Here is a 22,246-nt window from a genome sequence, read left to right as displayed (position 1 = left end):
CTCTTTGTCCCTATCTCTCTCTCTCTCTGTCTTTGGGACTACCCCTCTATACAACTATAAAATAATATACCCCTCTCTGTCTCTCTGTCTATTTGTCCTTCTCTCTCTCTCTGTCTATTTGTCTTTCTCTCTCTCTCTCTTTGTCCCTCTTTCTCTGTCTCTCTCTTTCTCTTTGTCTCTCCGTCTCTTTGTCCCTTTCTTTCTCTCTGTCTCTTTGTCTCTCCGTCTCTTCCCCCCCCCCTCTGTCTCTTTGTCCCTCTTTCTCTGTCTGTCTTTCTCTTTGTCTCTCCGTCTCTTTGTCCCTCTCTTTCTCTCTGTCTCTTTGTCTCTCCGTCTCTTTGTCCCTCTCTTTCTCTCTGTCTCTGTCTCTCTGTCTCTTTGTCCCTCTCTTTCTGTCTCTGTCTCTCCGTCTCTTTGTCCCTCTCTTTCTCTCTGTCTCTTTGTCTCTCCGTCTCTTTGTCCCTCTCTTTCTCTCTGTCTCTGTCTCTCTGTCTCTTTGTCCCTCTCTTTCTGTCTCCGTCTCTCCGTCTCTTTGTCCCTCTCTTTCTCTCTGTCTCTGTCTCTCCGTCTCTTTGTCCCTCTCTTTCTCTCTGTCTCTTTGTCTCTCCGTCTCTTTGTCCCTCTCTTTCTCTCTGTCTCTGTCTCTCTGTCTCTTTGTCCCTCTCTTTCTGTCTCCGTCTCTCCGTCTCTTTGTCCCTCTCTTTCTTTCTGTCTCTGTCTCTTTGTCCCTCTCTTTCTGTCTCCGTCTCTCCGTCTCTTTGTCCCTCTCTTTCTCTCTGTCTCCGTCTCTCCGTCTCTTTGTCTCTCCGTCTCTTTGTCCCTCTCTCTCTCTGTCCCTCTCTCTCTCCATCTCTGTCCCTCTCTTTGTCCTTCTCTCTCTCTCTCTCTCTGTCTTTCTGTCTCTGTGCCATCCTCAGGCTCACTAAAAATATGCTACTTTGTCTTCTCACTAAAGCTCTGTGCGCTTTCTTTCGGTTTCTTCAGACATTCCTTTGCTTTCTGGCAGATAAATCTTTGATAGACTTAAACTTACCCTATTCTTTCATATATTTCCCTCTCCTTGTTTAAATATTTTTCATACTTCAGGGGCTCAGCTTCCTATCATTTGTATTCCCTAAAAATGCTTCCCTGTCCTTGCATGACTCCTCAAACTGCCAAATGTACAATTCTTTGCAGTACATCATTTCATCTCAGTCATAAAAACAAGGGATTACATATCTTAGTTGAGTTTCTTAAAACAAACGAAAGAAAATATTTAAAATATTTAGACTGTAAAATATACAAAATTGAACAATTGTGATAAATTGAGATGGTTGCGAGTCAGCGTGTTTGAAATTATTAAAGACATAGGAATCTGTGCTGAGGCTTATAATAAGTACAGTGACACTCAAAGCCTTCGTTTTAACCTTCTATGAAAATGACAAGTAACACACTGATGCACTGCAGGAAACTGTTAGGATTTATGAAATGAAAAAAAAAAAAAACACACGCATGGGTCGTTCTATATCGGTGGGTTAAACTGCAGGGTGTATTTTAGCCTGCAATAATAAATAATTACTGCATTGCATAAGATAAATGTACTAACAGGACTACAACAAATTAAAAGCACATTCTATAAATATCTTGGACAGCAGCAATATAACATATCCTATAAAATGACTCTTTTCAGTAATAATTATATATTTATGAAAGAAAGTGCACTTAAGTATCCATTATGTAGTTGGTTATACTGATTTTATGCCATAAAACTTAAAGTAAAACAGTCTTTTGATTTATCTTTATAAAAATATATGTTTTTTAGATTCAATACATCATTTACATTGTCCTTGTAGTTATTTTGCACACCTTTTATTCTGATTACTGAAATAGTTTAATTACAGTAACTAAAGTTACATGTGAATTGGTAACTGACTTTCACAAATAACCACTTTTTATGTATAATTTCCAGACAAATGATTAAACTTGGTGCAACTTAACTATGGTATATTTTGTTTCTGAAGTGAGATAGAGTAAGACTACTCTTAACACCACTAACCACCCTGCAGTTGGACAAGAAGAAGATGCAAACAGGTTGCCGATGCAATGGGGCGACATCTTGGTCTTCTAATCTGCCATTTGACCTATGGACACAGTATGTACAACTAGCAAATTTAAACGTAAGGCAGAAGAAGGTCACTCCTCAAATACAATTACTGCATTTTTTTGCTTAACGTATCTCTCCATCTAAACTGTAGGTCTGCTGGAGGGCTGTGACTGGAATGCCAAAGACTATTTCTGCAGTAAGAATCCCTGTTATAATTCTGCAGTGCAAACACAACTACCTTGACTTGTCAGAAATAAGTTCTCATCACTGTCACAACATACAGCATCACCACTGTGAGCCAGGTGAGCTCATATTCATTAACTGATACAGAGGATCTGATGTAACTATCATGTGCGCTTGCTTAAGGCGACGAAACGTGATTCGTCGGTGGGTGGTCATAGATTTTTCATTAAATTAATCCCATGGCACCTCCAGATGCCTCAGTAGTAACTCATCTCTGAATCATTCATATTTCAGTATGCACATAAATCACACTCATGTCTATACTACACAGTGAACATGTGCAGTGGAAACATAATTAGTCTCATCCGGTACACATGCTAATACACGTACCACTGTACAATGATTTCGTCATTTCTTCCTTGTCCGTACAAAGTACTGGTTCTGCTTTCAAAATCCCACTGGTGAGAAGCCTCAAAGGAAATGTTCCTGAACTGTAGCTGCCCTCTTCCAAGGACTACTGAAAAGGTTTGTGGTGTGTCCACATTGAAATACATGAACAAATTCAACAATACTCAATATATGTATTCATAATATGTTTAAAAATAGGTGTTTTTGTACACAGTTGGTGGCCACTGTGATCCCACGGTGCAATGCACAAAAGACACGGATGAGTTAGTTACAGTTAAAAGTCATGATGGCAGGACAACTCCAGGAAGATTTTAGAAAACAAAACGTCAGACACAAGGGCACATGCACATGCAAGCATGCACAGACACAACCATCCTGTATATCTCTGGTAGAAATAATACACATTGATGCTGTATACTACCAGCAAATATACTACTGATACTATCACATCTGGACTCATGCTGCATTTTTTTTTATAGCCTCCACTAAGGCATTGATGTCTGGATTTGGGATCAGACCTTTAATTTTCCTAGAGTTCTTCCCAGAGTTAGGTTTTGGATAAATCCCAGTTTGTGTAAATATGGGAGAAGATGCCTGTACCACTAAATAGACCAGACTCAGGTGCACAGTGTGTTTCACTTGGTTGTTGTGTATCTCCCCTTTTTCTTTCATCTGCATTGTCTGTGTCCTGAAGTCTACAAACTGCTTAGCATTCCCAAGCTGACCTAACTTGTGTGTACTTGGCATTAATTCAGCTATACAGTGAGGTGCAGCACCAAGCACATAAACAGACTATTTAAAGAGCCCTGCCTCTTCCCCCTCCTTATTTGTATGGCAAGCATTTACTATCTCTCCTCCAATCCATGAACACAAAGCAGCAGAGGTGAAATGAACTTGCTTAAAAGCTTTGTATATAAAGCGGTGTTTATGTGGAAAAGGCAGCTCAGAAAACTCCCAAGAGCACAAGATCATTGTTAATCCGGTTAGGTTAGAAGTAATATTTTATTATTAGTTATATCCATTTAAGTAATGGGATTCTGCTCGGTACGTAGCCAAGCACTATATTCAGAAGAACCAGTTGTCAAATCAGGTTGGGAGGTGTTGGATTAATGTAGGTTGTGCAACATATTACGCAGACTAATGGGATGAACACAAATATGGCATACCCCCATCTACTTTTGAGACTGCTAAATACCCTCTGCCGACTTTAACTAGTGGCAGGTGTTCTGAATTCTGTTATATATCATATTGTTAGAATAAAGCATTACAATTTTTTTATAGTCGTATACTTTATTTTTTAATGTATTAGTACTTGGTCTTCTATCTTTCAAGTACATCTAGATACAGCGGGGGAATCTGAAGCGCTGGCCCTTTAAGCATCTTCCCAAATTCAAGGACAGACAAAAATACTGCTACTAAGTGCATTCAATGCCCACAGCAGGTGACACTGCAGACCCATTGTCTGGACTGAGACTGATAACTAGAAGATTAAAAAGGTCTCACTGAACAGGGATGATTTTTTAACTCCCACAGCTGACCATTGTTCAGCCCTTTTTAAACTTGTCAGGTTTCCATTCTGACACAATTCTTCTGACATCTTCGCACACTTTATGTATTAGATACTTCCTGGATAAGATAAGATCAAATAAGATAAGCTTTATTAATCACAGGGGAAATTCTGGAGCCTTGTCTATAATTTCAAATGGTTTAATTGTTATGGTAAATATAAGCATTGCAGCAACAAAGAATGAATACATTTACTGATAAGGGTTAATTGCCTGCTAAAAACCTAATGGGATTCTGTGTACGATCTTCCATTTGTTTTCGAAAATAAAGCATTGTATATGTAGCTTCAGGTAATGACCGCTTTCATTATCGACTGTTTATTTTTCTTGATTATTCAGGTATCTTTAAAAGGTCAGCAACATGAAAAAACACCTGTCACACACAGTCCAGACCCGGCTCTTTTCAAATTACTATCGGGAGCAAACGAGTGAATGGTACAGTAATCAGAGCACAATCATGATTGAGAAGCTAGAATCTGCAATTTTCTTCCCGTTCTGCTTGAACAATTAATTGAAATGTTGCAGATTAGTATGGTACTTGACTAGCTGTTGCAGCTCTAATGGTATAACCAGTAATTGATTTAACCCTGAGGTATTTTCGTCCTAGCCTTGAGTACAACAGGCATATACTATATATGAACAGACTGAGTTTTATTTGACATAAAGAGAAATTTGAGAAAATGTTACAAAAATATTTTTTTGTTTTCGTGATTGAAGCTGATCTAGGTCCCACAAGTATGTATTTTAGTATTTCCTAGAGGAGTGCTTGCAAAGTATAACAACACAGATTGGCTGCTGAAACAAAAATACCAGAGAAAATAAGAATCAAGCATTTCAATGATTTCTACCTAAATGAACCTGCATTTTCAATTAAATGTTCCTTCAAGATAAAAAAACGTCATGACAATCATTTATGAAAGACACATCTGAAGGAAAGTAATTCTAGGTAAATAATCTTCTGCAAGTATTGTGAGATTCACTTCTCTCCCATAATGACATCTGTTTCAGCTGCACAACAGGGACGAGTGCAACGTGATGATGTTTTGGTGTTTCAGTTTGTTCAGATGTGGCAACAAGTCGTCTAATCATGACAATGCATATCACTTAACACTACAATCAAAATGACACACACAAATCCATCCATCCATCCATCTATACCCACTTATTCCTAATTAGGGTCACGGGGATCTGCTGGAGCCTGTACGCACAGAACGAAAACAAGGACGTGGTTACAGTTTGGTTTGAAAAGATTGTGGTTTGAGTTGAAATAACTAGTCTCTTATCAGACATTTACCATCATTAGGCACTTTTCGACCAAACACTTCTAGGGAGTCTGTTCTAGGAACTACCCCACTGAGGAACAGACTCGAGAACTAGAGACTGTTGGATTCACACCACCAGTAGGAAGGTTGCAGGCTGATGGTTGTTAGAGCTTATGCCACTGCTGCACCACATTCAATAACTACAGTGTGACAGTGTTTGATTGTGGTCCATCAAGGTTTCTCTGTATTTTCTCCGTCACATTGGCAGCCTTCAGTCCATGTATGAGTGAATTTTAGTGTTGAAAGCTGTTGATTACACACTAAAATTACCTTTTGAAAATGGCTGTCGCCGGTGCCACGCCGGCTTAAGTTGGTGTTTGATGAATCAACATGAACGGACATCACATGTGGTTCCTATTGTACTGAAAGAACCATTATAGTTCTCAGGTCCTGCAGTGTGCACACACAAAAACATGAGGAACTTCCACAGTTCAAAAAACTCTGTTGCCTTTGTTGTTCTTTTATACTACAGTATGTTGGCTTATTTACTTCTTTGTTTGGGTCATATTTACTACAGCCACTAGAGTTTGCCGAACAATTAGAGCTTGACCAATATGTGTTTTTCTATGTCCGATTTATGATGCTGATTTATTTTATTTTTTTTTTTTTTTGGCCGATATGTTGGGCTTTTCTTTTATATTATTTTAACAAAATATTGCAATAGATGCAGGTCATGTCATTTGAACTAAACCTGGCTGTATTCTCTGAAAAAAAATACATATATATTTGTGGAAGAACAGATAAGTGACAGTTTGATTCAATTCACTGTGCATAAATGTACTGTAAATAAACTTTCACAGTTCAGAACAGTTAGCAACTGTGTTTGCTAAGATTAACTTTTTAAATTACTTGTGTTTTTAATCTCCACCATGAAATCCACCACTGCCTTCTTCTTCTTCTATGTTGCTCTTATGTGTAAGGCGGATTACAACAACAACAACACTGGGCTGCCCATGGATGTGCCTGCCTGTTAAATGGCTTAATATGCTCAGCCATCGGCCGATGCCGATTATGTTACAAATGGCAAAATTAGGCCGAATTAACTGGCCGACCTCTACTAACAATAACATGTAACTGGTCATAATAGGCTGCTGGCACATTCTTTGGAGTATTTTTTCTTAAAAATAAACAGGACAGTTTCAGATAAGGTAAGAGATAAGGTTTTTATGCTTAAAGCAGCAAGTTTCCATTTGGCTGTCTTTATCAGTGTCCTGGAAGTAGGTAATCCCCAAACCCCACATTCATCCTCCAGGGACTTTCATAAAGCTCATTAAATCAGCGTTAATCCTAACACCTGTCATCAAATGCTAATTTACTAAACATGCCAGGGAGGTTGGTTGGTATAACTTATTTGAAATCTGAGGTGAGCTTTGTGAATGCAACTCCAGATGCTTAATGGGGTTACAAACAGGAATCCTTTGAATTCTAATGTTGAGGATATACATTCAGATCTGTACTAAATGTCCCCAATAACCTCCACGGTCACCCAGCTCAATCTGAGTTTATAAATTAAAGGGCTCCAGTGTAACTGTGCCCCTATTAGACAGATTATAAGATTAGAGACACATTAGAATGCATCTCTAATCCCACCAGTCAAGTCAGGACAGCAAGCAAAGCTGAGAACACAAGCTCTGTGTGAATGCATGACAGTGAACCTGTGGTTATACACACACCGTCACCACCTTGGCATGTTGACAAAATGTCAGGTAGCATTTTGATAGTGAATTATTCTACGTGCCAGATATCTGGGGTGTAATTTCACTCAATGTGTGCATATTATGCCTGCAAAAGTGCAGACACTGTGTAGTGATATGTGCACCGTGCATGTGACCCTGTATGTTTTATGTAAATATCCAACTCTGTGGGGCTTGCCTTTTATAAACTACAGCTCTCTCCCTTTTCTGTCTTGGTGTGCGGGAGCTTCAGCGCTCCTGGGGAAACAGTGCTTTGCAACCAAATTGACATTCACTGGAGTGTGCCCCCCTCCTGTCATTTTGTCAACACCATCACTGTGTGGAGCTCAGCCAAGCAAGACATCTGACAGACAGGCAAATGGGAGTGGTGGACTTCAGCAACATAACACCCTCTTGCTGCCCTCTCTGTGCCCAGCAGTGAGGTTCAATGCACATACAGATGCAAAAGAAGAAAGGCCATATTTTGTAACCTTCCTCTTTTCTTTCTGGTGGTTTGCAATTGTCTTGGACACAGAAACAAGAAAAAAAAAAAATTCAGGGACAGACATGGATTGATCAGAGAGATGCAATCAGCAAGACGGTGAACTGCATGAGTGGGTTTCCATTTGTTGCCCAATAGTAAACCTGACACTAAAAATTGACTGGCAAGACAATTCCCCTATATTCTCAAAGCATCATCCAAAGAGCACTGTTTCAGAATCAGAAATTATGACTTGCTGTGCTATAGGATGTTTCAATTTTATTTTTTGTCATGCCATGTTCACAGAGGAGGACATTTTTCAATCTGTTTGGAGACTTGACAATCAGTAAAATAGTAATAATAGTGCATTGCTAATTTAATGCCATAAATGCCATGTTAAAATAAAATTTCAACAAAGGCAGGAAATATAGCTCTAATTTAAATGTGGCACTACTTTCACAGTGGCCACAAATTCATGCAAATTGTGGCTCCTTTGACCAAAGCTCGTAGATTAATGACATCTCTGACACTTTACATTTCCTCAAGACACCATTTTTCTTTTGCAGTGAATAGGCAGGGGTCTCAAAAGTGTTATCGAACGCCGAGGTCTGCAGGCATAAAATCCTCAATCAAAATAGAAAACAAAAACATTTATGAGATAAACTGCTGCCGTGGGCACTACTGAACGGTGTCTCCGTGCTAAATGCTGCGTGTCACTGCTGAAAATCCTCCCCTTCTACATACACACCAAACAACACACTTATCAGTCAGGTGTCATGGCAAAACACTGGAAAAACAGGGCGATAGGGGACTGAAATGGAACCGACACTTGTCATCCAAGATGGATCCTGACACCAGAATATGCTCAGGAAATGATTAGATAAAAATAACTGAATCTACTGGGCGTCTTCGAGGAGGTGTGCTGGCGGCTGATAAAGGATTCAGATTTATGTAGCCTTCACCAAAAGAAGCAGATATTATGTTTTTTGAAAAATGCTACATGGAAGCTTGGCTGTGATGTACAGTATACTCAACAGAGAGCACAAAACAAATATAGAGGGGTTAATAAAACACAGGAAATGAAAAACAGCACCAGTTTAGCTGCTCGATGTTATATCTTTGGAAATCAATTTAAGGTCTCGAATGGAAGCTTGTTTTGCTTGTCCCTTAGCATTGACAGTACATCTCTGCCACACAGTGCTTCCCTCACATGCACATGTACTATATACAGTATGCAAGTGTCTGTACATACTGTAGCTGATTTGTATGTTGGAGGAAAGAACTTAGGAATGGAGTGAGCAGCTCACATCAAAGATGTTTTGTTGAATTATACTCAAAACCACTGACAGCTATGGAGTAAATTCTGGCAGCTCAGACACTCATCCAATCCCTGCTCTCAACACTGATCAGACCTCAATTACTCAGCGACATGGTACCTACACGAAGGCTTACACTTAGTCCAACTGACTGCACCAAATTAATTTCAAATTTGCTTCAGTCTCAAATGCAAGAACCCATTACGGACAACTGTCCCAAAAGAGCTTCGAATGCCCACAACAGTTCAGAAACCAAAGTGTACCCAGTGGGGGTAAATGTAATAGCTGATGCAGCTTGCTCCAAACAGACTGCTCAGCAATAATTCCTACAGGGGGTGGGGACACACCCAGAATGGTGCATGTAAGCAAATTCCTGCCCCTTAATATTGTGTTGTGTTCACACAACAATGAACACCGCCTTCACCCACCTTTGTGTTGTTGCTTATAACAATATTTATAATTATCAGCTGTCAGTTATCTGGTATTTTCTTTATATCAAAGTCCAATACATTTCTTTTTTATTTATTTATTATTTATTGGTGTAAATACCATAGAGAGTCTTTTCCTCCAGCCTCAAATGAACCAGACCAATCACCGCCATTTATCTGCAATGGGCGGGCTTTATGTTTTCATAACTTTTCTCAAGCCACTCCCAAATCCACAAATCTTTCTACAACTGGCTTTAGCTGTTTATTCTGTTCAAAAATATGCACAGACCTGATGATAACAACGTGTGTTCTCATGTTTTTACAACAAAAATGACAACAGTCATTCACTGTCATCTCTATACTACCACATGCATCATATCCTTCGTTTCTCCGATTGGTTTATTCTGCATCCATCGTCCTGCCCCCTGGAAATCAATCTCAACTGAAGAGATTCCAGACTAATCCTTTGTACAGAATAGGAAAAGAGTTAGTCTGGCTGGCCAGGCTAGCAGTTTCTGGTTTTACAAAATGTTTTGAATGAAAGTGCCTAAATTCTTTCAGTAATCAATTTATTTCAAACAGCCAAAAAGTGGTTGAATTTCATTTTTAGAAAACGTAATTCACAGCACGCCAATATGCAATGATACACAATTAATTTTAACGTGACAGAAATCTTTATTCATATTTTCTATATCTGCACTGCAGCACTGCGTAAAGTAAATTCACTACAATATTGTTGATTAAATCACAGATATGCTATTTTGGCACTTGTGAAGGGATGTATTCAATTTGGCACGTGCATTAGTACTTAGTGTATTTCTGTGCATCTATAATCTATGTGCAGCATGAAATATCCCAAACATACATGGGATTTGTCACTGTATAATGAAATATATTTTGTATTTTGTTTTATTTTCATTTTTAAAACTGAAATGTCATGTTTTGTATTGTATTGTGAAATGTTTTTCTAAATTCACAGAGTTAATCTGTATATTTTCCATGGACTGCCAAGTTTGTGAGGAGATAAAGCATGAAAATTAACTCTGTGGGAACAGGATTTTACAAAAGGAATATTTTTTGCATTATACTTAGGAAAACACATGTAGAGCATAGTTTAATACAATGTTTTTTTTTTTTTGCAGGTGCTGGTGTATTTCTGTTTTTGTAGGGAAAAAATGAAATTCACTGAAGACTGTGACCCTGAATCAGTAGCACAGCTGTTTGACTTGACAACAATATTTTTTCGCAGGTGTTGCAGATACTATGCCCAGTACATTAGCTGGAATGGATTCCATGTCACATTATGTTTACTTCAAATTTATAACTTAGGTTGTTGCATATTTCTAATTATTCATAAAGGTTTAGTCTCCAGGCAGCTTTTGTTGTTAGCAATGAATAAGTGAGTCTTTTTTTGTTTAAACTCCAATTGAACCATCTAATTTGGAAGACATTCGCAAGCCTTGATCCTTTACTTCATAGACTTGGGTGGTTATTGCTTATTTCACACAAAAAACCAAAAACAAAAGCCATTTTATGCCAGTATTTACTCAGAAAGAGAGGGGGAAGGATGTTTTACAGATATGGAAATGAGATTTGAATAAATGAAAGACATCTTTCAAATGCTGCCATGGCTTTTAAAATGCAGATAAATCTGGATGCATTTTAATGTAAATGATGGAGAAAATTATGAAAGCAGAGCTAATTAATAACAGCTTTTACAATACAGATGAATCTCACCAGGCTGCAACAGAACTACTGTAGACCACAGAAAAATGCTGTGACAACAAATATATATAAAAAGGATGAAGTTTTTCGTACATGATCTAAGGATTTTGTGTAGAGCTATATTATTTATGACCCTCATTGTTTGTTCAAGACAAGACCAGTATTTCCACATTTTCTTATCCCTCCAACATGTTGTGAGTGAGCAATGCCCTTGAGCGTCACAGAGTGAGCCAATTATGGACCATTAAAGAGCAGAAAAGAACAGAATTGGGGAACGTATATGCTGCTAGTGGTAACCTAATGATTAGACATGTAGTCTATGATAGAGATGAATCGCAGAAAAGGCAGAGGAAATCAGGGTGGGCATGCTGAACATGTAACCTCCACCCCTTCCACCCTGTGATAACTACAGTAGAGGAGTCTCCAGTAATCACCGAAATCACAGCTTCAGTGGAGCTGCGCAACAGAAAACCACGTGATCTGGAAAGGGCAGCTCCCCAAGGTGAAAAAGGGTAACTACATGAATGTGCAAAACACTGCTGGTGAGAAAGGCCATGTCTGCTTAGCAACTCCTCTCTGGATAAACAAATGGAAAAAATAATAAATAACCTAAACAAAAAAAATGAAACAATGGCAGCTGGGAGGCAAGTGAATGAGAAAATAACTTAAGTAGCAGGTAACGGTTTTCACCTCGCTGAAAGAGTCTGAGTGTGTGACATTTAAACCAAGGAAGTACTGCAATCAAGAATCCCAATTTAAGGACTTGTGGAAGAAAAAAAAAAATAAAACATTTGAATAAATATCAGTTTATTAGACGTTGTTTCCAATGCCAAAACCGCTCAGGATAATATAATTTGAAAATAATGATAATTAAAGACCTTTCTTTGTACCTTAGCTTACTGTCTAGGTACAATTAATACACTGAGAAAAATGCTACTGTGGTCTGTTCCTGCCTTTGTCTTTTTTTTCTTTGTCAGCACATGGACCAATTATTTAGACCTGTTTCTTTCAATGTTAGTCATTTTATGATTCTTCTTCTTTCTTTATATATATATATATATATATATTAAATTAATTTTATGATTCTTCTTCAGTATTCGGTTTAAATCCTTTAAATTCTATTCATATTGATTTATTCAGTAAACCTGTCTCATTGCAGTAAAACTGTGGGGTTTAAAAAGCTGAATCTTTCAGTATTTAAAGCAGCAGTTCCCAAACTTTTTCAGCAGGGCCCCCCTTTTTGATAAGAATATTTTTGCACCTCTCTATTTTATGGTCTATAGTGAGAGGTGATTTAAAGTCAACAAATACATGAGCACCGGGATATCTGCTTTCTTTGACTCACAGCTGCTCAACAGCAATTTGGTGAAAAGAGCTGTGTCTGTGGTGCCACTTATGGGGGATGTTACTCAGCTTTTGTTCATAATGGTTCCGCATCTTGCACTTCACTGTAAAACAAAAAGCCAAGCCTTCCACTAATGACTCATCACTGAAAGCAATCATGTTTACAAGGACTGAGCAATTAAATGCCTAGCAATTAAAACAGTGACTGTAAAGGCCAAAAGACTAATATCTAAACTGACACCACCAATAAATTGGAATCAAGAGCTGGTTTATACAGCACTCCTAATCTAGAGCCCACTAGGAACAATCTATATTTTTACAGTAAGAAAATAATGCAGTGTCTGTAGTAATGAACATAAAGAACTTTCACTCAAATCAGAAACTGTTGTTTCAGCTCCTCGTCTGCCCAGCTGATATTTTCTTGCTTTGGTTCACTCTGGCTGTAGTAGGCAGATATATTTTCAGGAAATCAAAACAGCAGAACACACATGATTATTTAATGAACATCCAGTGCAGTAGAACATTTAGCAGATAATTTATATCTTCCTCTGGAGTTGGTTGAGACCAAAAACAGAGCATAAATAGAGTGAATAATGGACTTCCATTCATCAGGTGTCCAGGAACATGACTCCAAATAACGGCCTCCAGTTGGAAAATTGGAGTTGTTTCAGGTTCCAACAAATGGTTGTATTGTAAACTCAAGGTAACACAACAATTAGGATACAAGGGAATAAAATTGAGATTCTTGGGATGCTAATGAATGCTTGACCTGATTATACATGTGATCCTTGACCAAATAATCACTTTTAGACCACTTGCATATGGGATTAAATGATATGTAAAAATGTTGACTGCAGTGATAACCCCAAAAGGTTTATTACCCTACTGTGCACTTCCTGTATGTTCAACGTGTTTGGGCAAGGTTTTTCTCAGACAATGGAGACTAAAGCAGAGCTGATAAGAAAATGAATAATGGGTATTGGTTTGATATCAGAGTGATTCCAAATTGATAAGTAACTAACTAAAATAGGCAAAAAAAAAACCAAAAAAAAAAAAAACATATGCTTAACTGAATCCTAAGAAGACACAATATATTTCTCATTTCCAGTATCTGCGGATCAGACTTGTACAATGTCCAGGAAGAATTTTAAACCATTCTTCCATACAGAACTTCTACACATCAGCCATATTCTCAGGACGTCTGGTGTGAACAGCTCTCCTGAGATCATTCCACAACATCTCTACTGTGTTAAGGTCTGGGTCACTGCAAAAATTGGATTTTCTTTGCTTGTAATCACTCTGTGCAGTGGTAGATTTATTTCAGTGTTTAGAGTCATTGTCCAGCTTCATGCAGCTTTTCCTGAGCTTCAACTGGTGGGCAGCCACCCTTTATCCCTGATCAACTTGAGGACTCATTTTCCCCTCTGTGATAGCAGCTGTCCAGGCCCAGAGGGATAATGTTTTCATATTGATTTGATTTCTTTTTCTTTTACAGTAGGAACAGCATCCTCTGTGGTGTCCTGCCATGGATACCCTGCTGCATGATCTGTGTATGGTTGACTCATGAACATGATAACTAGCACCAAGGATTCCTTTAAAACTGTGCCCTGATTACACAGATTGGATTGTGGCCTTTTGAACTGCTGACGTTTTATCTTTTTGTTGTTTAGAACAAGTGTTAAATTAAACAGAGTAGTCTGCAAGTTATCAAAGGTAGTCTGTAAGCTGGAGAAGGCCTGGTTTGCAGTGGGGCCATGGAATACAAGATGGTATCATCTGAATAAAAACATGCAATACAGTAGGAAAATATATTTTTGGTGTACAAAATAAACAACAGTGGGCAGAGTGTTGATACCTGAGGAACACCCTTATCAGTATTTGACTTAATTTTAAACTTTTTAAAGATTTTGCAGATAGAAATACCTGAATAAACAGTTCAATAGCAGTTATGCAGTTCAGAAGTACTGCAGTTGTTCAGTTGAAAGTACTGGTCTGTCAGAATAAATATTTTGAGGCAGAACCCTTTAACATAATACAATATTCACAGAGAAAACACTGAGAAAATACCAATTATTGCATACCATTTATACTGTCTACTTTCCATTACTACACAGCTTCACACAGTTGACATTTGTAATTCAACTGAAGTGCATTCATCAGTCAGTGTTAAATGCAGTGATGCAGTGAGTTTCTTAGCACTAGCCACATTTGTTAATTGAGGAGAATGATAATTCTGTTAAGCCTCTAAAGATCGAGTTAATGGCAGGTCAGATACAGTTCACACAGAGTAAGTAAGTCAAGCGTCTATTATACTCACTATTCACTATTAAAATACCATTAGACTTTTGTTGTCATTCACTCATTCATATCATGCCGATCACCCTTGTTCTCACACCAGGCAAATATTCAGTCTCTGGTATGCCACATTAGAGGAAGATGCTATTCACTGATAAAACTTTGTGTTCCAGGAAGTGAGATAACAAGTAATCTATGACACACGCTTTCAGTGTCTGAGTGAGTAAAAAAAAAAATACCCCGTTGTCATATCAAATGTCTTCTAACAGCAATGAGAGCAACAGCACAGTACAGACATGTGGCTGTGAATATAAAACATCTGGCTACTCTTCACCCTGCACTGATTGTGGTCCCTTTAATTACTTTCTCATTTGTAGGAGCCACCCAAGGTTCTGTTTGTTGTAGCCCACTTCATTACTGTCATGTGGCCAATGTGGTTGCCATGGTGTGACCATTGCCCCATGTCCTTTGAATTTCAATTATCATTCACAGTCTGATTTGTACTGAGGACATTACCGGATTGCACAAATATCACTTCGCTCATCCCAAGGACTCAAATCCCAACCCTGAAAGTCATATCTGTAATCACATCTCTGCTATAGATGTCATTAGACAGCATGAAAAACAGAGTGCAAATAGGACAGCATGTTTTCTCCATGTAATACTCAAGCATACAAATGTTTTATTCTGCATAGGACTAGTGGTTGTCTATGTTAATCAGATGCCTGCCTTTGTAAGGTGCACCATCACTCCAGACTTCAACCACTTCCCACCAAGCGACTGCTCTGAAAAACACATAAGCGTGTCAGTTCAAACATGCCAGGCTTCCACAGTCTTTTTCAATATAAATAAAGCACCAGTTTATTTGGATAATGATGAAACTCTCACTCAAAACCAATGAGACAAATGGCAACACAGCCAAGCCTCACTTAAAAAAAGAAAATATGGGCAGGCTCTGCACTCCACACTTACTTAAGCCTTATTTGTTCACAATAGTTGCTCTTTCATCACCCACAAGTGCTAAACAAATGCCCAGGGATAAAAAGCAGTTTGTTTTCACTTAGTTACTATCTATGCTAACTCTCTGAAGTCCATACCTGTATGGATTGACATTATCATCCCCCTGATCGATAGTTAGGTTTAATTCCACATCTGAGCCACACTTGACCTCAGCTCAATTTTCATTTCCCCAATGTGTCAGACAATGTCTGTAAACACCTTGACTTGTATGCTGCGTGTTTCCTTAAGGCACTTCAAAGTGCAAAGCAGAAAAGACTGTGAGTGCTCATATCATGTGGAGTTTCTCTCTTGATTAAATGCATTCATTGTCACTTGTAAGAAAGTATTGATCAGATGTAAATGATGATCTGTGGAATGTTTTTAGCTCAGCAAACGTGACAGACTGAAACAAAGAAGGCATCTGCTCTTTCGGTGGATGAATAAGAGGCTGAGCTCCATTCAGCTTTCTTTCAGCTACGCAATCCAAAGAGAAAAATGGTTGTACAACCAGAAGTGCTTTTACCCTTGAAAACAGGCAAGAAAATGTTCAAATTTGGACAGTTTCTTTATCTAATAAATTGACAATTGTAATGTAAATTTTGACAAATTTGATTGATCAAAGTGTCCTGAATGGATATAAGGTCAAGATACAGTTATTAGAAAAGGTTATCATGCCTGATATCACGCAACACGTATTATAATCTTTGCCAAGCTCCATCGTTAATTGCTACATCGCCATGTTCCATTTCATGTGTGACCCCACGTAACAATAAAGACTTTTAATTTACAATATGCTCTTATCCACATGCAGCTATAAAACAATGGGGCTGTGTGTCTTCACGCTAGGTATAATTCAAGACTCTCTGTAGTCCTTTTAATTGCCGTCCAAAATACTCATAAATATTTGATGTTGTGGAGATCCCACCAGATATCACTGCTTCCTAGAAGAGACTGCTAAGGTAAGAGACATCAAAGATAGCGTCAAGAAAATGTGTCAAATATGTTTCAAGAAATTCTCTGAAAGGGAATTTTTGAAAACTGTCAAAAGGTGGAGCCGTTTGATCTGCAAAGAGGAGGAAAAACAAGCCAAATGCATAAGAGCAGTCTTACTGTAGCAGCCTCTCCGCCCTGACCCGGAGGTGGACAGTCATATCTCATGGGACTAGTCTCAATGTCAGTGTCAAGTACCAATTGATTTCTGCAATGACACATGGCTCCACACCATCATTATGTGGCCTGAGTAAGCCGCTCAATTCATTAACATCAAATCCTTCTCAATCAAGCTGTCATGTGAGCAGCTACTGGCACCAAAGTAGTTACACATTTCGCAAAGACAAGAAGGAATGGTACTCTATAATATTTAAACTGTGAAGTCCATGTGTTTGTACAATCTGCAAACAGTAACCCCACAAGATGCCTTTAAAATTTGAGGTTGTAAGAAGTTTCACAATATGCTACTATCATAATTATAAATCAAAATGGTTGTTTCATCTAATCTCGACCTTTAAGTCAATCCTATCAGGACACACAACACAGGCTGGAGTTAACATATGAAATAGATTCTCTCTCATGCGCCACCGATGTTATGATAGCGAATCAAGCAAAGTGAGACAGTGCAATATGTAGACTAGACAGCACAAGTCACAATTCATTTTGCTGCTGCAGATGCACCTCACACTCTGTCTCTTCAATGTTACACTATTACAACAAAAAATGAGGATGTCAGAAGTGATAAGCCTTGTTTGGGCCCATGATCTCCAGAACAGCAACGAAAATATGACAGGTGCTTGAGGAACCAATCAACTCGAGAAAGGTTTTGAATACCAGCTATATGAAAAATGTGTGCCTACAGTATTATATTATTTCCAGGCTTTGCTTGTGGTTTTGATGACCAGAAAAGAAAGAAATAAAAACCTGAATAACTCTGGAAGATCTGTGCTGCAAAATCTGACCATGTCAACAATAATAAAAGCCAGTTTCAAGAGCTTTATATTAAATACACCACTGCCTAAGCTGAACCACTGCAAGGAGGCACTAGATCAAAAGACAGTATAGCAGAATAATATGCTAGCTAATTATCACTTCCTATTAAACCCATGGTGGTGCAATGGTTACACTGTCACTTCACAGCAAGACGTTTCTGGGCCTGAAGATGTGAGCTTTTGTGTGGAGTTTGCATACTCTCCTTGTGTCTGTGGGGTTTTATTCTGGGTACTCCAGCTTCCTTCCACAGTCCAAAGACATGCAGGTTAGGTTAATTGGCATCTCCAGAATGTCTGTAGGTGTGAATATGAGTGTGAATAGTTGTTTTTCTCTCTGTGTCAGCCCCGTGATAGACTGGCAATCTGTTCAGGGTGTACGCCGCCTCTCACCCAGTGTCAGCTGGGATCAGCTCCAGCCCCCCTGAAGAATGAAGTGGTTAAACTAAGCGATGGCTCAGTATTAAAGGCAAAGCTAATTCTGTATATTTGACAGGGACAAAAGTAGACCAAAACACGTCAACCACTGCAGAAAGAATGAAAAAGTGATGGAGCAGATGGGTGTTATGGATCAACTAATGTCCCTGTTCAACGGTGACCTTTAATTGAATCCATACATGGATATTTGTAGTGATGACAAATCTTTGGAAGGAGCAAAATAACCTTTAGCTGATGCCTCGCTGCTGTCCTTTTGATTCCACTGTTTTAGCATTTGAGTCCCTTTATCATTAAAAACAATGCAGATAAAGATCATATCTGCGTAGAGAGTATGCAACACACAGAGTAGTCTGGCTTTCTAATTTCTTGTTTCAGTAGCTTGTAAGCACAGCCCATGTTTTATTTAAATTCTCCCAGATTGTCTTTTTTCTTCCAATTACAGCATTTTAATATCAGCTGGTCATAGCTTGTGCTTGCTGTGGATAAGCAATAAGCCATTGCCGAGCATGCTTAGTTTTATTTTGCTATTTGTTAAAAATTAACCACGGTTCGGTAAGTCACAGTCAAGGAATCACAGTAGCCTGGAAATGAATGAATCAAAAAACAGAAAGAAAAAGAAAAAAGAAAACAGGGACATATTGTTTTTAATTTTGACTTTAGAAACAAACTAATAAAACACTGATTACAGTATGCTCTATCTGTGTGCGTTCTGGTAATTACTTTTCGTGACATTCCCCCTCAAGAGGTAGCATGCAATCTGTGCTGACCTGCCGAATTACCACTGTAATGCCTCCTTCTCCAATTAAGAAGGACAAGATCACCTCAAAGGCTTATGGTGGTACATGTTAATTAAAAATAAAAAGTAAACCCTTACTTAGGTTTAATAAATTAAACCCAAATTATGTTTTTGCATTATGTGAGCATTAAAATTGTAGGTGGGTTAAAGGGTGTGCGAGTGCTTAATTTGCTGACTACTAAATGCAAGAGGTTAATACATCAATACAGCCCCTAGTTATATGACTCATACATCATCAGTGCACCTCTCTGGTATTGACAAATATATTGGATGCAGGCAATAACCTTGACTTCTTTCTCCACAAACCTCTGTCTACTGCAATTCAGAGGGCAAAAGAAATAATTCACAGTGTCCATTCATGTGTTTGGTATCACATCACAAAAGTGTTGTCTATTTAGTTAATATCGACAACAAAACCTTCGAGTTCAAAGCCATGGTTTTCCCTGTGCATGCATTCTTCAGCAACCACATTCAACTAATTCACAAAGAAAAGATGAAAACCGTATCGAAATGTTTTTGGGCGACGAGGAGAAAAAGGAAAGGCAAGTTTTATAATGCATGGCTTCCTGCATCCAATGTCTCCATGGTATAGTCAAAGCTCTGAATTTCCTCTCGCAGCTCTCATTAAAGCAGCGGTGTCAGCCACTGGCAGAGAAAAAGGATGATTTTATCAATGGTTTAATTAATCATCAAAACTCCCCCTCTCCACAAATTTCTCTCCTATTCATTCTTCTTGCCCGTCACTCTTCCTTCAGCTTCTTCTAAAGCCTTATATCGCACGCACACACACCACACACACACACACGCAGGAATATGAACACACACACCTGCTCTTTTTCAAGACACTGCAACACAAGTAGCCTTGTCCTTTTTTCTCAGTTCCCCTGACTTCAACTTGCTCCCTCCCTGACCATCAAGCAGCTAAACGTCCCAAAAAGCAATGTCACCACTATTCACGTTCAGTGAATTACCACCACAAAAGGACAACTGTCTCCCAGCCTGCCCAGAACTAAGATAATAGCCTAGTTCAACAGATAAGCTCTTCTTTTCCTCCTTTTAAGTCTTTCAATATCCAACATGCTTAGCACAGAGAGCCTCTGCTATAGCGAATTAAGCCTTCAGTATTTCCAAGCACTGAACAGACCTCCAGATTAGTAATCTAAGATTGCCCATTGTATGCTTTGAACCTACACTCTTTTGTTTCAGAGTGTCTAGGATGCTGAAACTAACAAAAAAACCCATCTCTACTTATTTATCTCTTACCTGGTGTTGAGGCTCAAAGCTGGACAGAGAAGCAGTAAGCAAATAGCCTGGATGAATTTCATAGCTGTCTCACACTCCCGTTCTTTCTCCCTTCTCAGATGCTTTTTGCCTTTCCCCCGTGTCTCTCTCCCTGCTCTCTAGCTCTCCCACTGGCTGCCTGGGTTTTTTAGCGCACCAGCATGCACACACGCACCCAGCCACACAAACAGCGAGGCAGACAGATGCAACACAGTGGCTCGGCGAGAGGGAGGATCTCTGGCTTTAAATAACACAGGGACATGGGCCGACTTGCTAATGGAAAGGAGCGGGTGGGGCTGGAAATCAAGAGAGGGAGATGTGGGAGTGATATGATGTCAGTGCCCGCATAGCTTCAGCTATTGGTGAGAGGCATTGTTGCCACTGTTTGGTGCCGGTTGTTCCTCCAACAATACGTCTCTCCATTCATTGCATTCTGCCTGTTTATTACCAGCAGTCTGATACGGACGTGCAGCAGAAAAGAGTGGGACCAGGGTTGTCAAGGCAAATAAATAAATAAATGTTAACAGTTCAGTAACAGCAAAGTTATAGTTCAGTTAAGGCGCTAATAGATTTAAAGTGCAATTAGCAATGAACCTCTGTACTACAGGAAGAAAGCAAGACGAAGTTGTGGAAAATGGGGAAAATCCCAAAATAATTGAAATAATAAACTGTGATGCAAAGTATTATTTTGTCTCTCTTTGCTTACTTTCTTTATTAGGCTTAAATGGTTTCCCCTCATTTTCCAGATAAATGGCACATCAAATAATGCCAAATTAAACTAATGCACTTTTAAAATTGAGCTACACCAGGCTAAACTGAAATAGTTTTCTAAAGTAAAAACTGAAATAAATGTCTCAAGAAGCAAAACCCATCTCCTCAGGAACCAAACTTAGACAAAACATTTTTGAAAAAGACAAATAGAGAAGCCTTATAATGTAACCTGTAACCTACTGGCCATGAAGCCTGCAAAGATGCTGAATACTGTTAAAATCTTGTAAAAACAAGAGTCAAAATAATCATTTAAAATTCAATTTTATTTAATTAAATTACAAAAACCATAAGCAATATGAAAAAAAAGAATCCAGTATTGTGGTATCGCTATTCTGTATATTTTGGTTTGGTAAAATGTACGTAAACGATATTAAGCTAAAAAATTGTTTCTGGATAAATTAATAATAAATTACTGCAATTGGATTTTGTCCAGTGCAGTAAAATGAATATCTCACAAATCAATAAACACCATCAAGCACATGCAGAAACTGTGCTAACAATCAATATTTCCACTTGTTTCATAGCACAATGCCCACAATAACGCTAACACACCCACATATAACTAACATGTTTACATACAAAATGTGTTACAGTAGACCCAGTTGTATTGTCTCACAGTATATGTAGTCATCATCCACCCCTGTGTAACTGTAGCCTATATATGTTTTGATCCATTTGAAAAAGTGGCACAAAGTGGCTAACATTGCTAGCAAGGTTTACACTCCATACAAACTCCAGAGGAATTCCAAAAATTCAACATGTTAATGTGGGAATTAAATATTTTTGCTGTTGGGAAAAGATCACGTAGATCTTTTCTCACACTGTGACATAATTTACTTGAACCAAGTGAAATCCAGGGTTGTAATGATATACTGTACATCTCATGCTTTAAACCACCCACACTTGGACTATATAGAAAAATAGAAATGTATAACAGTAATGAAATGATTTCACCTTTAGACTCACTTGCCCTGCGAATCACTTTAAAATTCGAGGTTAACCTTATGAAAGTAAGAAGCGCTCAAGAACAAAACGTGGAGGCCTAAGAGGATGTTCCAAGTGAGTCTTTGAGCCATGTAATACAGGTAGAATATTAAGCAATCCATACAAAAGGTGGAGGTCACACACCACAGGCATGATGAATGATTTCCATTACAGG

At 38.5% G+C, this 22,246-nt stretch overlaps 1 protein-coding gene across 1 annotated transcript in view; it reads right to left on the bottom strand.

Annotated features, from left to right (window-relative positions):
- The window catches only part of luzp2 (leucine zipper protein 2), a 124,465-nt gene extending 104,104 nt beyond the window's left edge, over positions 1-20,361 (bottom strand). The window contains exon 1 of the mRNA XM_026320252.1: positions 20,299-20,361. Coding sequence (XP_026176037.1) covers positions 20,299-20,360 — 62 coding nt within the window. The 5' untranslated portion in view covers position 20,361. The remainder of the gene's footprint in view (positions 1-20,298) is intronic.
- Positions 20,362-22,246: the final 1,885 nt, after the last annotated feature.

This window comes from Mastacembelus armatus, chromosome 3, assembly GCF_900324485.2.
Source record: "Mastacembelus armatus chromosome 3, fMasArm1.2, whole genome shotgun sequence".
Classification (NCBI taxonomy): Eukaryota; Metazoa; Chordata; class Actinopteri; order Synbranchiformes; family Mastacembelidae; genus Mastacembelus; species Mastacembelus armatus.
Note: the sequence above shows the minus strand (reverse complement) of the source record. Positions and strands in the feature narration are given on the sequence as shown.